The following is a 16,654-nucleotide window of genomic DNA, read 5'->3' on the forward strand; positions in this document are numbered from 1 at the left end:
GAGGGACTTACGTGTGGTGAAGGGTGCACCAGCCGCAGTGAGGGTCTCCCGAGCTCAGACATTCCCCGCAGGTTGTGTACTGCTCGCACGACTCCACCGGGACTCTGGACACCTGGAAAGAAAGCAAAACACCCACCTTCAATCCATTCTCACTCCTCTTGTCTGCACACTAAATAGGCAAAGGAAAAAGCAGCTGCTGGCCTCTCTGCAACAACTTGTATCTGAGCATTGCAAAGCCATTCGCAAACTTCAGTTTAAGACTCACAAATCCCTGCAGGGTTGGAAATCGAAAGGAAAAAAACCCTCTCTATTTTAGAAACTGAGGCACCGAGATGTTAAATGATTCGGCTGAGGGCACACAGCAAGAGCTGAGTACAGAGCCCAGTCCTGTGCTTTAACCCACTTCAGAAATTGCCTCTGAGCTGCCTTTCTCACCAAAAAGGTCCCAGAAAGAGAGCAAAATCCACTTCCCCCAGATTAATGGTAACTGTATTTCACACAGGTTGGGGAAAAGTGTCTTTGAGGGTGGAGGGAAAGAGATCTGCTGCAAAGCGAAGGCATGGCAGTGTCTGCGGGAAGGGAGAGTCCATGCTCTCTGGACTCGGTCCTAGTCTTCTCCGAGTCCACCCAAACATTTCACGTTTGCCCTCCTTGCGTCCCCCGGCTATTGCAGCACAATTTTTGAATGCAACGGGATAATCCTCGGCCTATCGCTAACATCTGCAACGACACATGGAGGAGATAGAGTTGATCAGCTCTCCAGCTTCCAGGCATGGGTAGGTAGCTGCTGGATCAGGAATTATTGCATTGCACTGAAAATTGGCCAACTATATCACAGTGGTCTTCACCTCCCTTAGCAATGCTGGCAAGGGGAACGGGAGAGATGAGCTTGTGCCCATTGGCCAGATCTACAGTGGTAATCCTATGCACCAAGCGGGATGAAGCTGGTCCATATGCCTCATGGAGGCCTGTAAGACAGAATAAATGTCACCTGGGTGGGTTGACATGAGCACAACTTGTTTCCATGAGTTTCCCAGGGGAGGAGCAGACCTCAGGGACCCTTTCAGTACAGACCTCGCAATACTGAGCAGGACATGCTAAAATAACAGAAGTTGCAATTCTTTTCCTACTATCAATGACAGACTTCGTCAGATAAGGGACTGAAAGTTTCCTAAACCAGATATTGGGGTTGCTTGGCTTGCTAGGGTGGGTAAACCTAGAGTCACCGGTGCAGTGGAGACAGGGAAATGAGGAACAGGTTACAAAAAATCAGGAGGAATCTGACCACTGGGTAGTCACTGCTTGCAGATGCAACGAGATCTCAAGTGATTTGTCATCATTAAAGGCTCCTCTAGTACGGTTACAAGGTGAAGGCTTTAATCTCAGTGTCACTGTCAGACTCCAGTCAGGTTAGTTCACTTTAACTTTTCAAATCCCTTCCCTGAAACTTCTGTAGGAGTTGGTGTTTTTCTGCACTTCCTGTCCTAAACCCACCACATGATATCGGTGCTCTTTTTTGCACACTTATCATGTACCGTCCCCAGAAGGCCTTATATTTCAGTTGTGGACTCAATGCCACAAGATACCAGTGAGGCCAAGACTGTAGCAGGAACGAGCATGAGAAATGGGCATGACATGGGGAGCAATATGTGATTTGAAACAACCAGTTCATGTGTGCTCCTGGACATAATCCAGCCCCCATACTAATAGGGTCAGAAGGAGACACTCACTGAGGTCAGGTTATCTGCCCACCCTTAGGTACTTTATACCTTCCCCTGAAGCATCTGGAGCTGTCCACAATTGGAGGAAGACTCTAGTTTTAGATGAAGCACTGCTCTAATCCTATATAATAATTCCTGTGTTCCCATCAAGCACGGCTAGCCCATTGATTCAAAGGGCATAGACACATTAGAACGCACTTTAAAATCCCTTGAGATGAAAGGTGATGTGCACATATTTTTATTACTGTATAATTTAACAATTGCTATTACCATACAGGGCATATCTTAGCATCAGTGATGCAGACAGACCATTTACAGCAAATATGATATAAAGCCAGGACTGCATGCCTCAAAGGCCTAGCGAGGGTGGTGGTCAGGACTCAGCCTGTGCAGACAGACTATACAGCTGTCTGGGATAAGCCCTTCAGAGCTGGTCTGGGTTGCACTGGTGCAATGTCTGTGCTAGTGCATCATCACAGGCTCTCTATAGCAGCCAAGAGGCAGGGTCCTAGTCCAAGCAGCAGTTCCCAAACCCACTTCCCACATTTCAGATGGTCCAAGATGGGATGCAAGTGACTGGCACCCAAAAGCTGCTCTTGAACTTGTTGCTTTTGAGCTGGGACTTGTGAGATGTACTTGAGCAGGTCAGTCATCCAAAGCAAATCCACAACATGTAATTCATAAGCTTGTGTCTGAGTCGGGAAGCTGACTTATAACCTAGTGATGGTCACTCCTCCCAAGCAGAGATCCTATCTTACCGAAACATTGCCAGTCCTTCTTTTCCAGGATAAGACCAGAGGCCACGGTGTACTGTACTATATCACCTAATCCCTTGCTGCAGACGACATCCTATGCCATTCTCCTCCCTGTCCCCAGAGGTGAGACTCTGAAGGTACAGTTAGTTACTTCTAGACAGAGCAATGGCTTTTGGGTGCTATATGTGATGGCTTGATCTTTCCCTTGTGTGCACTTTATTGCAGTCACTGAGACAAGGTGTTTTTCACCAGTGCAACCTAATGGAAAATCCTAAACTGGAAGCATTTTGTGCTGATCTGTAAAGGTGTAAAAGGAAACGAGATGCAGAGCAGCACAGAACCAAGTCCCATGTGCCTGATTCACTCTTATATTCCAGTGTTACCTCGAGGTAATTGCTGATGGATTTAATGGAGATGCATCAGTACAGAGCCAGCCAGACAGTGGTGCATCAGGCCCCAGGAGTCCACAGACATCAGCTCCCCCAAATGAGGATTTTTAATGCGTGTAAACGCCAGGGCTTTCCAGTACCCAAAGGGAAAAATTCATGTAAGAAACAAACAAAACAACAAACAGCAGCAACTAAACTAAACTTGAAAAAGAAACCCCCTAAACTACTTGGCTGCGTATCTAGAGATGCAATAAGGAATTCCAGGGAGAAGAAGCCCCGAAGGTAGAGATGAAAGTGAACAGGAAAAGCAGCTTTTAAGTTCAAAAAAAGAAAAAGGAAGGAGAGGAGAGGAAAGAATAATAATAATAATAATAAAAAAGCCCTGCCTGCCCAAGTAGGGCTGTGGAGATGTGTGATTCCTGGTCCAGGTCACCTCTCCCGTGGCACTGTGCCGTCTGCCGTGGTCTGGCGCGTCCGACACCCCAGCCAACGGGCGCCCCTCCATCCCGCCCCGCCATGCAAACAGAGCCCGTGTGCAGAGAAAACTAGAGCCAAGTGCGCAGCTCCTTTCCTTGGGTTGCTGGCTCCTTGTGAGTGATGTCTGCAACTGGCTGGAAATTAAAACAACTGTCTGCATTACACTCGCTCTGTCTGTCAAAACAGCGCCCAGCTCTCAGCAGCTGGGGAGTGAGGGCCTGAAAGGAAGCTGTGTCTCTCTCAACAAAGGCCACTTTCATGCCAAGTGCTGTTGATATAGTGAGAACCCAGTTCCTCTCTGAACATGAAACCAATAGGGCTGCTATTCTTCTTGTTTCCTGGGCCCTACTTAACAGCTTTAAAAAAAATTGTGTGTGTGTGTGTTGTGTTGTGTTTGCATGTGGGTCTCTGCGTGTGTGTGTATATCTGAGCGGGGCCAAAAGACTAGAGGGTATTTTCAGTCCAAGAAGCCTGGTATAAGCCAGTGCGATGATCTTGGAGGCCTCTGGGTCACACTCAGGGGTGAGTTAAGCAGGGGTAGATGGTCCATACTAAGTGTGCGGTCACCAAGCTGTATGCGAATGGCACTCATTTAGCATTTTAGCACCGTACATGTATTTACAGAGCCAACTTGGCACAACAGGGCCCAGGTTTGGTGGTGCCTCTGAGTCCTACTGCTCTAACCACCCCCAAGCACAACTGAGAGCTACACAGTATTCCCAACTCAGCCATGGCCAAGTTCAACTCATTGTAGGAAGAGCCTGTCCATACGTTGCCTATCTGGGTCTGGTTAAGACCACCAGCACCATAAATGCCTTAAAATATGTACATTTTAAAGGTAAAATAGAATATCCTTGTGGCATATGGAAAGCCTGGTGAAAATTCCCGATAAATGAATGCATGCTGGCTGTCAGATGAGGGGTTTAACTAAGTTGCATTTCTGTTCAGTCTCTCAAGTGGGTGAGGGAGGGAAAAGAAACTTTTAAACCCAACAGAAAGGCCCAGAAAGCTAAGCATTTCTATCCCAAAGCTGCAATCCTTCTTCCCACGCCCAGCCAGGGCTCCTGGGTAGGATACCTGTCCCCGCAACCATCCAAGTTTCCCAATGGCGACGTGGGAGCTAAAGTGAAGGCAAGCGAAGAGCCCGTCGGGCACTGCGCGGTGCGAGGAAGAGCAGAGTTGGCCCCGTGACGAGACTCCTGCTCCCTGTGCAGGGGTGTCTGCGAGTGCCTGAGAAGGTGGACGGCTGGGCAGCTCCGTAAGCCCAACCCTGCCCGCTCTTCAACAACAGCTGGAGCTTGGGCTGTTCCTGGAGCCACTGAACATTGTCCTCCAAATCCCTGCCAGCCATTGTCATGGCTGCTGGTTGACATCATGTAGTGTGTTTAATGAAGGTGATGGTCATAGGACCCCGTGCAAGGGGTCGGGGAGGGTGTGTTTGCTTTTGCTTTGCATGCATCCGAGCCTGCTCCAGGAAGCGCCTGGGAAAGGCGAATCAGGTATTACAACAACGTGGGTTTGAAATGATAAAATACTTTGCATTTTCTGCCTTTCATCTCAGGACCTCAAACCACTTTACAGGCATTGGATTAGGTCTCACAACCCTGCAGGGGGGCTGCTAGCCCTGGCACCCTGCTGGGCCCAGCCACTACAAAGCAATCGTTCCTGTGGGTTTGTGTGGGTTCACATTAGGCAAGACTACCGAGCTCTACCTGAAGGAAGGGGTACGCTGCTTCCCCTTTGGCAAGGCTTTTATATCCAAACTCCTCTCTCTGCAACAAAGAGAATACAGCTACCCCCCTTTCTGCTCTCTCCCACGCCGGGTCCCCAACGCAGAGAGACTCTCTCTAAGATTCCCCATGTGAAATCAATGGGCATCCAGCTAATGCTAGTCCCACCTGGGAGTCCAGGAATCAATCTATACTTTTCACGTGAAATAAGAAGCAGGTGGGAATGATTTGTTACTCATCAGTATTGGCAGAAGTCATGGGCAACTGGCCAGCGCATGAGAGTATTGGGGTTCAGGAAAAACAGGTTACTGGGGCTCTACCCATCACGTTGCCGACTACAAACTTGCTCCAATGTGCATTAGTGCCCGTGGAAAGTATTAATTGACGTCAGTGGGAATTGGATTGGATCCTAATCTCATTCAGATATATTCTCCGCACTGGTCCCTTCCATAAGCTGCAACGTAAAGATTTATAGAGCCCACTTCTATGAATCTACAATACATTTACATGCGGTTTAATCTCCTTTTCATGTTTGTGAAGTGCTGCGTGCTCTTCGGGTGCTCTATAAATAACAAACACCAATAACAATACTTACAAGTAATTTATATGGTGAATTTGGACTCCCTTTCTGCTCGTAAAACACCCGCAAGTAAACGAGAACTTCAGCAAACATGTTTGTTACTCAAAATTATTTGATAATTCTTTTAAATTTATGTGTCTATTTTGCACAATTCATGGATTCACAGATCTTGAGGTGTTTAGGCCAAAAAGAGACCATTTAATCATCCAAGCTTGCCTGCCTGCCTAAGACGGACCAAAGAATTGTATCCAGTCGTCCCTGGAATTAGCAAGTTGTTTTCTGCAAACTATTTAGCTTATTAATTAGGCATACTTTGAATATCTGTCTCAGTGCTGGATAGACATGGAGGATGTCTTGAGGTCCCTCACAATCCTATATTTTTATGATTGCTCAAATAAGTCCTACTTTTGCACCAGTTCCCTGAGTGCAGGAGTGAAGAGACAATCTGGAGTGAATCTACCATTCATTTTCCTGAAGTATTAGGGAACTAGGCTTCAAAATTTGCTCTCTGCAAAGGTTCAGGCCAGGAAACTTCAATTGCTAAAACATCCAAAGACATGTTCACAAGAAGAAAGCAAAAGGAGTGTGAACACAGGTGACCACGTAAAGTCATTTAAACGTTTGGGTGAACACCAGAGGAACACGTGAGCAATATTGGCTCAGGTCTCACCAGACTAATACAGGATCCACCATTCCTGCAGCAAGCTCTCCAAATATCCTCACAATTCTTGCGCACGGGAAACGCAACATCCACATTTTGCTGGAAAAGCCCTGAAACACCCCCGCTGCTCCCATTCCTAGCGGGCACTATCATATATCCTGACACGGCTCTGAAAGCTTAGGTTCTCCTTCGAGACACCGAGGGAAGAAAAACTCCAATTCTCCTGCTCCTTCTGGAGGCCGGGTAGAACAACTCATTTGTGTTTTAATTGTTTTCAAACTGTTCTCTGCCAGCCTAATTATCCTTATGAGACCAAAGCGTTTGTGCGTGTGAAATGACGCATTGGGGGAGAAGGGGAAATCAAGGAGCGTCGTGTTTCAGACGTGCGGCTGTCTGCAGGCCAAGGGAGAAACAACATGGATCAAACAAAGGGAGGACAAGACCAGGGAGCAAAACAAAAAAGAAAAAAAATTAAATTCAGAAAACAACCGGTAGATACAAAATGCTGCGGTGAAAGGACGGCAACACCTGGCAAACCCCTGGAAGCTCAGCCACAAGCAGGCCACCGCAGAGCCTTGCAGGAGATGAAGGTTTGATTTCTGAGCCCGGTCCTGTTTCTCCAGCTATCAGAGCCACGAAGCAACGTCTTGAAGTGAGTTTCTCTTCCCCCTCTTTCTGCCAGCAGCAGCGATCACAAAAAAAATAAAATAAAACAAGAGGAAGGGGCAAGATGCAGAAGCCATGATTAAAAATCAAACAAAAAGCACACAGAAAAGGAACGGGGCAGAGAAAGGAAGAAAGGAAACGAGAAGGAAAACGTGCAAGAGAGAAAAGCAGAAGCAAAGGGATGGGTGACCGGTTTTGGGGGGAAAGAGGGAGCGCGTGCAAGCAGCTCTTCTCCACGGCTAAAGCAGAAGGGCAGGGGCGCGGGCATCAAAAGAAAAGCGCCTGCAGATTTTACGGCCACAGGTGGCACGAGCAAGGAGTGAAATGTGTTTTTATCTGTAACCAGATACGGCAGAACTAACCATGTCCAGAGCTGTTTGCTTCGCGCGGCGACAAAGAGGCGGATTGCCCCGAACCTGTCCGCAACAAGGCCCCGGAAAGAGGAGAGGGAGGGCGACGGGGAAAACGACTCCTCTCCTTCGTGCCTTTAGCCACCTTCAGTTGACACAGCAGCTCTGCTGCCGAGCTTTTCACTTCCCTAATTATGAGCCTACTTCCCAGTAATTAAATGATAAAGTCTCATTGCTGCTTTCCTTGACTGGGTGACCTGTACTGTTATTTTTTTTGTTGTAAAAATCAATGAAAGTCTTTGCAAAGCCCCTTAAATTTCACCTGTGCACGTACACGAGGCACCACAGCCGTCAACCAGGAACATAAAAACGCGGGTAGCCGCCTGGTTCCAAATAAATGCAAAAACAAATAAATAAAGGCAAAAGTTTCCACATTTTGCGGCTGCTACGGACACGAGCACCTGACCTCTGCGACTGAGAGCCAGCCCACGGGGCGGCCCGGCAGTATGGCGTGCTGCCTGGAGACCCATCGGGGGTAGTGGAGTTCAAACAGAAAATCTATTTTTAATGACTTTGGGGAGTGCTGTGGAGATGCGGAGTAATTCACTGTAATTAAAGCTATCTATCACTCAGTGAGCAGGAGCTGAAAGTTGATGAACTTTACAATGAGGTTTTTTTTTTTTTTCCTCTTCTTCATTCATAAAAACATGGCCATGTGCTCCAGTAGGAATCATAAAAGAAATAATAAAAAAAAAAAGGGGAAGAGCTCATCCGTTCCAGCTGTTAATTCTTCAGGATGCCAGCATGCAAAGCGGGCGGAAAGAAGGAACAAACCACGTTTTGCTCAGGTGTGTAAAAAGTCCGACTAACTTTCTTTCCAGTTGTTTTTCCTGCTGCCTCCGTGTCCTAGCTGGGACTCTAAGTAGCTGCAATCAAATACTGAGTCTAACCCTAACCCTAACCCAGGCACCGTGGAGGGAGAAGCAGCTATTCTGCAATGCAGCGGGTAAGGCAAGGACTTGGAGGAGAGCAAGAAAGAAGTCCCTAGGTTGGATCAGAGGAAAGATTTCCTGGGGATGGCAGCCCATTAGACCAGGGCTTAGGTGCCCGAGGCAGCGGCACTCGGGCCACTGAACATGAGATTGGACAACACGCTCAAGTCCGTTGTCAGGTACAACCTTGCTGGGAGATGCATTAAATATGATTAAATATGCTCCCTTCCCTCATTTCCATTGCTGTGAAGGCCAGTATACTCCTGCCAGGGAGCGCTTGCTGATTTGAAAAAAGGCGTTTGTGCGTGCGTGCATCTCAGTGCAGAGGAAAGCAAAGGATCAGTAATGGTCACGACTACTCACCGATGGGGTATCTCAGTCTTGCACTGGTATGTCACTCCTGGGCTCTCTTTTAGGGTTTATCAAAGTACCATGTGCCCTGCTTTATCTGCACTCCCCAGGAGCTGCTCCAGTCCTGCTTTGATTCTCTACTTTGGTGTTAGTGGGTGAGAGCAAGGGGGTCTGGAGCATTTTTCACTGTCCTGTGAAGGTATGTCCTGCAGGGAGACTCGAGGAACCAGGGAGATCTCAGCACGAGAAACATCGCCAAATGAACCTTGTGTTTGGTGGATTCTCCGAAGAAAGCATTATGGATGGAGCCGAGAATGGGGGATGATGCAGAGGCAAAAGGACTTTTTACACCGAGAGCTCAGAAGAAACCCCCACCACAACACACCTATCCAATTAAAGAACCGATTGCTCCAGTTCTTCAGGCAAAGACTCTCAATCCACTAGTATGGAGCTGGGGACAGAAAAACCAGGGAGACCATGCCAAGTCACTGCAAAGAACAAGCTGTGCTCGGTCCTGGCACCTGGGCACTTGTGCCAAGGTCTTCATGAACTACGTGGCTATTTTTAATCCAGCCATTACAAAAGGGATCAGATGTAAAGTGAGCTCCCCAATGCGGGGATGAGCTCATAAGGAGGATCCTGCTCCCCACAGCACACCAAATCCCTCCTGGAGGGCTCCCACCCCAGCAGCCCCACTGCTTGCTTGCTTTTGCACAGCCCAGTGCAACGTGAAGCTTGCTTGGTGGCCAAAATCTGCCAGTTTTCCAGAAGTGGCATTGCAGAGCCGCTCCTCGTGCCCCATCACACTAGCCCTCACTGCATCCCTCCCAAAGGGAGGCAAAAGCAGGGGAGTGTGGCCTGCCTTGGCCGAGGAAGCAGCACAGAGCAGTCCAGCTTCTAAGGCATGCCTTTCTCCAGCTTATTAAGCCTGACTCAATATTCTCTCATCAGACCATGGCAGGACTGGGGCTGGGAGCAGACTCCTCGCCACGGTAGACACTGAGGGCAGACAAGTGGCTTCCTGTGGTTTACCACAATTCAAGTTAATCATCTAGTCTGCATGAGGCGTCCAGGGTGGAGATCGTATTCCCGCTCCCAGGGAGAGCGTGTGACCATGTAAACCCAGAGGAGGAGACATGAGGTCTCGTATGCAGCAAGAGCAGCTTGCCATCACTCGCTGCGTGCTCCATCCATTCGATCCATCGGCTCCATCTCTACCCCAGCGAGCGAGGCTGAGGCTCCCACGCTTCAGGAGGCAGGATGTGGTACATGAAAAGACATCGCCTGCATGGTGCTGGCACACACTTCCAGCCACCCGTGGTTGAAGGGAGGCTGCAGACAGGCAGTTACAAAGCTCTGCCATAGTGGATCTGACTGGCAGGTCCTCAGAGTGGTGTCCTGCCTCCTGCCTTGCAGATTTGGCTTCATTAGGTCTCTCTCGTTAAGCCTGGCAGTGCAGTATGGCCTCTCCATGCTTGCAAATGAACATGTTACCTGTGCCAGAGCCACTGTTAAACTAACCCAGGGGGTGTCTGCAGTGCAAGCTGTCCTGCCAGGACAGCCCGGATCTGCCGGTTTTGCTCGGTCTTTGCACTGCTGTCTGTCTGGACAGGGTGAGTATCTGACAGCAGGGAGAAAACTTCCCTCCTGCCATGGATCTGCCAGTGCTTCCTCTATAAGCCCCATCCCTGTGAAGGTGTCATGTCCTGGATCCCTTGCAGTCACTCGCACACCCAAAGGGGAGCCCAGAGCAAGAGCTGGAGCAAGCACTTAAGGGTCTGCTGGAAAGAGGCCTGGAGGCATCTGTGCATCTCTGCAGACTGCAGGAGGGGAGCAGTACAGGTGTGCACATTACCTGCACCTCCCCAGTGTTGCTGGGATGCCCAGAGCCAAGCTATTCATGCACGTGTACACAGGATGGTAGGAAAACAGATGTTCACACATTGGTGGAATCAGCAAATGCAGCAAAAATAACCCCCTCCTGTATAGTAATGTCAACTGAGACCAGAAAACACATGCAATGCTCACATTTATTGTCTGTAGACACAGTCCTCCCACAGAGGCTGCTCCAAGCCCCATTACAGTGCCTTGGCTCTGCCAGAGGTCTTGTGTTTGAAGGGCCCTGTGTGAACACTCACACATTTTCACAACAAATTAAGCCCGGTGCTGGGCTCACTGCTGTGCCATCCAACATGTAATCAGAAAGGCCAGCTTCTCAGGTGGCGTTAAGCAGAAGAGGTTGGTTTTGTGCCGCTTGATCCTAGCGTACATCAGCGCTGTTGGAAGGGTTTGGTTAAGATAGAGAGACGAGAGGTTGGGTGGGAAGTCCTTTCTCTCTAACCTCCTCCCGGAAATGGCAGGGAACTGAACTTGACTGCACCCCTCAAAATGCACTGGTGCTTTTTTGGAAACCAAATGGTGTTCTTCTTCCACTGGCACAACCTTGCGACGACTGGAGAACTGCTCGGCAAGACCACACACCCAGAGACGGCAACCCTGCCAATAATGCACTTCCTTTGTGTGACACTGATTAGTCCTCAAGCCTCCGGGGAACTAATTAATAAGGATAAAAGGGGAGCAGCTTTCCAAAATTTCCTGGCTGAGGTGGGGATCAGCCCAACGGCGTCAACTTTGATCTCGGACCATTCGGTGGCCTTTGCATTCGCGGCTTTGCCTTGCTGCCATGTAACTCAGAACTTACACCCCACAGTCATTTAAAAGTTGTAACAGGAGCTTAGAAAATTAATTAAGGAGAATAATTACCAAGCGCACATTTTTCTCCCTTCTATTTTTGTGTGGAAGTGGCAAAAATAGAATTTTGAATAATATTGGAGTTATAACCGATGTAATTAGGTGTTCAGTGAGCACTTACAATTGAGCCACGCTTATTAAAATTACTGTTTTAATCAGAACATTGCCGGAGAATCATTAAGAGCACAATGGTTTGATTCCCTGGAACTCTAATTAAACCTGGACTCCTTGCCACCCAGGGGATCCACCTGAGTTTCATCCGACTCAGCCGTATACTACAGGTAATCCATTAGCCTCTCCAGATCTTTTGGGAGGAAGCATCAGTGCTGTGGTGCAGTGACCTCACCAGACCTTCCTGATTGTATCACAGGCAGAGGAAGTCAAACGATGCACCAGGAAAAGTCACCGTCAAAGGCTGTGAAACGCAGGGGCAGGGGGAAGGAGCGTCCCTGCAGCGGGGAAGATCCCAGCCTCTTCCCTTTGCTGGGATTTGGAATCAAAGCTCCAGCCCAGGTGTTCGCTTCTGCGTGGAGCGCAGCCTCTTTGCTCAGACTGCACGGGTCACCTCGAGGCAAAGACGTCTCTGACTGTTGTTTCCTACAAGGGACAGTCTCAGCCTGCCTTGTAGTGACTTTAATTCTTCCATGTGATGTGTTTTTGTTGTGGCTTTTGGCAGCGAAAGACTAGGTTTCTCTTCGTTCTGTCCTCCGATGCTCCCAGTTTGCTGGAGACGGCGGCTACAGACTTCCTAGGGCTGAATTTGGTGGGGGCAAGAACTGCAGCCCTCTGTTTGTCCGTAGGCATGTGGGTAGCATGACTCTCTGGCTGCCCTGCTGATGGAGGGACCTGTACTTCAGCTCGACTGGGTATTTTGCTCCTATATTACACCAGCGTGTATGCCACCTGCACTGTTTGTACCACCACAGCTGCTCTAGTGTTTAAGTTCCCTACGTGGATTACCCCAGGTGTAGGAGAGAAGTGCACAGCTTTCACCTCTGCTCCAAACCAGGATGAGAAGGAGAACCTGGAATTGGGGTCCTTGCCCATTCACACAAGCCCTCAAACCACTGAGCTATTGTGAGCTGAGTCCATCCCTCCCCTTCCAGCCTCGTAGGTTAGAGCATGTTCTTTGTGTCTGGGGGAGGCAGCACCAGGGGCTCCTTTTTTGCCCCGTGAATGCAAGGAACACCTTCAAGAGATAAAAGTGTGCGTCCCGGGGAGCCTATGGGCCGTGTGTGCACGTGGGATGGTGCGAGTCACTCTCCCTGTTTCTCAGCCCCAAACTGTAGGCTGGGATAACAGCACCCCCATACCTCACCGGGGTGTTGTAAGGATAAGGTGCAGGTGTCCAGGCATGAAGGCAGAGGGGACAGGTAAGCACCTGAGAGAGAGAGGGAGAGAGCCCACCTGGAAATAGCCAGAGGACTGTGTAATGAATGGAGACAACTTTGAACCCAAGGGACCGATTCCCCCCAGTGTTAAGCCCCCTTCAGCTGCTCTGGCAGTATAGAGGGGATATAAATACAATCTCATGGAGAGGTCTCAGCATCCATGAGATGCTTCTGAGTTGAAATTAGGCACTTAAATCCACACTGAAAGAGCAAAATCCAAGTGGCCAGCTCGCTGGGAGGGGCGCAGCGTGAGCACCTGCAGTGCCTGTTGACTTCATCCACCCATTTCCCCTCCTTGATTGCGCTGCTGTGGGTATCGTTGCTCTTAAAAACCATATGGTAAGCAGCAGGGGCCCCTTCCCCCAGATCACCTACCACTCCTGGGTCCAGAGAAGTTGTTAAAAAGGATTAGGGCTGGCTAAGATTAAACAGAGGAGTTTAAAATGACAAACAGACTCCTAAATGGGATTAGAGTCTTAATGAAAACAGTAATGAATGAACGGGGCATACAAATATTACCCATAAATATCAGACAGATAGATTAGATCCCTGGGTACTGCATTTCAAAACTACATAAAATGACTTCAATTACTCGACATCAATAAATAACAAGGCAATATTTAATGTTAAAACAGATGCCCTCCTACCACCCCCTCCCGCTTAAAGCTGCTTTTCTTGACTTGGATGCTGCTTCCCAGGGGGGAACAGATTATTCAGATACTAAAACAACAGTCACGACTCCAAAGACAGCCCCCCCAAACAACCAGATTCAGCGTGTGCTTGTGCATTTATACATGCGTGTCTGTGAACTCACATACGTGTACACACACACACACACACGTATATAGATTGATATACTGATATATCTCATTTTCTATTATATATAGATATCTATATCAAAATGCTCTATCAGCATGCCTTTGGACATATATATAGATATCTATATCTATATATATGTCCAAAGGCATGCTGGTAGAGCATTTTGTTATCAATCCCCTTGCTCGAGCCTCCCCATACCTGTGATATTGCCCAGCTATCACGGCCAGGTCCCTTCAAGTTCGACACGTCCAGCACCCGCTCCCCTTCTGTGTCTGTGTGCCCATCATTAAAACTGCTCAGATTCTTCCAGTCGCTTATTCTGCGTGGGATTAACCCTGTGAGAAACCAACTGTCATGAGCAGGAAGCCGGGCAGGTCTCTCCTGGGCATCTGTCGGCACTAAAGGATTAATGATGAGGGTGGCATGGGTAATGGCAGTATCAACAGCAGCTCCTGCCAAGCAGAGGATGAACCCTGCACTGCGTCACGGCCACAAGCCCCTGTGGGATGTCTGCCAGCCATCTGTTTGCTGGACCACACCAGAGCTTGAGAAGGCAGGATTATTCATGTGCCTTGTTGTCGGAAAAGCTGCAAAGGATGGTTTCCAGGTCTGCTGCCTCGGCTTTGGGGATCTTAGCTGGCTTCAGTTAGTCCAAGTGACTTCTACGCATGGTTAGGGACCTCCCGTCCTCAGGTCCGTTTGCTGGTAGACAGAGTTAGCATCAGCATCTTTTATGTGCCGTTTTGGGTACTGGGAAAGCTAACATAGAAATCATATAAAATGAGGGTGGGAAGGGACCTCAGGAGGTCACATCTAATCCATCCCCCTGCTCCAAGCAGGATCATCCCCAAATACATCATCCCAGCCAAGGCTTTGTCTAGCCGGGTCTTGAAAACCTCCGAGGATGGGGATCCCACCACCTCTGCGGGTAGCCAGGGGAGAGTGAATTCCTTGAAGGTGCAAAATGAACGTGTGGCAGATGTGGGGGAGAGAGCTCTACTCTGAACTCCCAGGTCTTTGCTCCCAGCCATTTGCCACTAAATTAAACTAAATTTAAGTAAACCTGCTCATTTTCCTCCCAGCCAGGATGAATCCCCTTGGGAAAATGCACAGCACTGGCTGAAAGGAATTTCTGGTTATTTCATCTGAATCACAGCTGCCCTCTGGGGATTCATGAAGTGAGGGGAGGGGGAAATGCAGACACTAGGCTAATACAAATTAACTTTCCAGAAAGGCAACACAGCTCTTCTTCTACTTTCCCATCGTGAAACAATGGCTGAAGCAGCCAAGTACAAAGAGAAGGAGTGTGTGCAGACTTACTCCTGCGGCTCGGCGGACGGGTGACCTTTCCCATACTGTACCTGTATAAATCTTATATAATGAAATAAAAAAAAATTAATGAATAAATGAAGGTTAAATCACTTCCCACGGCAGATTTATAGCGAGAGCAAGGTCCGTGTGGGCAGCCAGCTGGTTTAGCACAATAGGCCTATCGCATTCCTTTCCCAAATACTACGGCGACCCCCGACTAACCGATCGCAAGGCGAGAGAGAGGAGCCCTTGCAACCAGGGGCAACTTTCTACAGGGACGGCAGGAGAGACCTTATTTGCCTGAGGTTTATTTTAAACACGCAATTAAGGGTTTCAGCACAGCTGATGGGCCCGCCAGTCACAACACGGAGGTTTTGGCCCGTACGACCTTTCCACTCCGCCTGCCCCGCAGGGTTCGACTGCAGTTCTCGACACCACCAAGTCAGCATTTTAAACTCTCTCTTCCTCTTCCCGGCACACCACAAAGCAAATAGGACTGCTTGTGGTTTGGAAGTGCCCCTGAGAACCAAGAGCAGCGGTAACCACAGGCCTCCCATTAGCCTAAATAAAAGCAGAAGCAGCTGCCGTAGCCATGAAAGATCGGGCAAGGAGTTTAGTTGTTCACCAGCTGATAGCCGGTCAGGTTAGAGGATTTTTACCTGCCTTTTTTCAACGTATGGTGCTGCCACATAGGACAGCCACATGAACATTTAGGACAGCCAGGGCCAGAGAGCAATTCTGGGGTTACAGCAAAGCCTCAGAGAGGTGCAGAGGCAACAGGTGTAGAATTAGCAACCTCCGTGTATCCTGTCCCAGGCTGCTACCTTCCTGCACCCTGACACGCCACATCAGTGCCTACCGCTAGCAGCTGCCAAGCACTCCCGGCTTGCAGAGGCATCCAAGCCAAACCACTGGCTCCTTCAAAATCACTCAACCTGAGATGTGCAAAGAGCTGATGCAGACCAGGCTTCTAGGAGAGGTGCAGCGATGAGCAGGAATAGGTACCGGTTAGGAGACAGTGGGCACGTCTACACGTTCATTCATGTACCATAGTTACTGCGCATTAACTTTAGTACTTGGTTAGTACTGCCGTAGTGCAGTAGAGCCAGCACACGGTTTTTTAGTGACACTTATTGTGCAGTAGCCTAATAACACGGCGCAGTAGCGTATTAGTACGGGTTTTTCCGTGCTAGTAGGCTGCTGTGCAGTAAGCGTCTCATGGAGATGCGTCCAGTGAAGGGAGCCAGGGCCCAAATGCCTCTTGGGTGAGGGAAAGACAAGTCTCTGAAATATGAATGGTCAAAGCAACCTTAAAAATACCCACTCCCTCCCAACCTAGAGCCTTTTATGGCTCACAGTATCTGGGTTTCCTCTGTGAATAGCAGGAGGCAGACCAACGTGAGTCTAAGGGATGGAGCGGATGGGCACGGTGCTCTCCCGTCGAAAGCCTGAACGAGAGCAGCTGCTGTAAGCGCGTTTCTCTGCAGGAGAGTCGGCAAGGGTCGGGGCTAATAGTCCTGCCGCCATGCGTGACCTCCCCTCCCTCATTTGGAGAGCCTCTAATTACCAGGCAAGAGGAGAAGGGGCGACCTGCCGAGCGGGTCCAGCCTGCCCTCCGAGCTCTGCCATCTCTGATCCGATCGATCGCGGCCTGCTGGGTTGAAGGAAGGAATTTTCCTAAGGTAGAGCTGAGGATACCGGCTCCCTCCC

General features: G+C 49.1%; 1 protein-coding gene across 1 annotated transcript in view; it reads right to left on the reverse strand.

Moving 5' to 3' along the window:
- The window catches only part of PLXNA2 (plexin A2), a 255,560-nt gene that overhangs the window by 100,867 nt on the left and 138,039 nt on the right, over positions 1 to 16,654 (reverse strand). Inside the window, exon 5 of the mRNA XM_014598881.3 lies at positions 12 to 112. Coding sequence (XP_014454367.2) covers positions 12 to 112 — 101 coding nt within the window. The remainder of the gene's footprint in view (positions 1 to 11; positions 113 to 16,654) is intronic.

This window comes from Alligator mississippiensis, chromosome 14, assembly GCF_030867095.1.
Source record: "Alligator mississippiensis isolate rAllMis1 chromosome 14, rAllMis1, whole genome shotgun sequence".
NCBI classification, from domain to species: domain Eukaryota; kingdom Metazoa; phylum Chordata; order Crocodylia; family Alligatoridae; genus Alligator; species Alligator mississippiensis.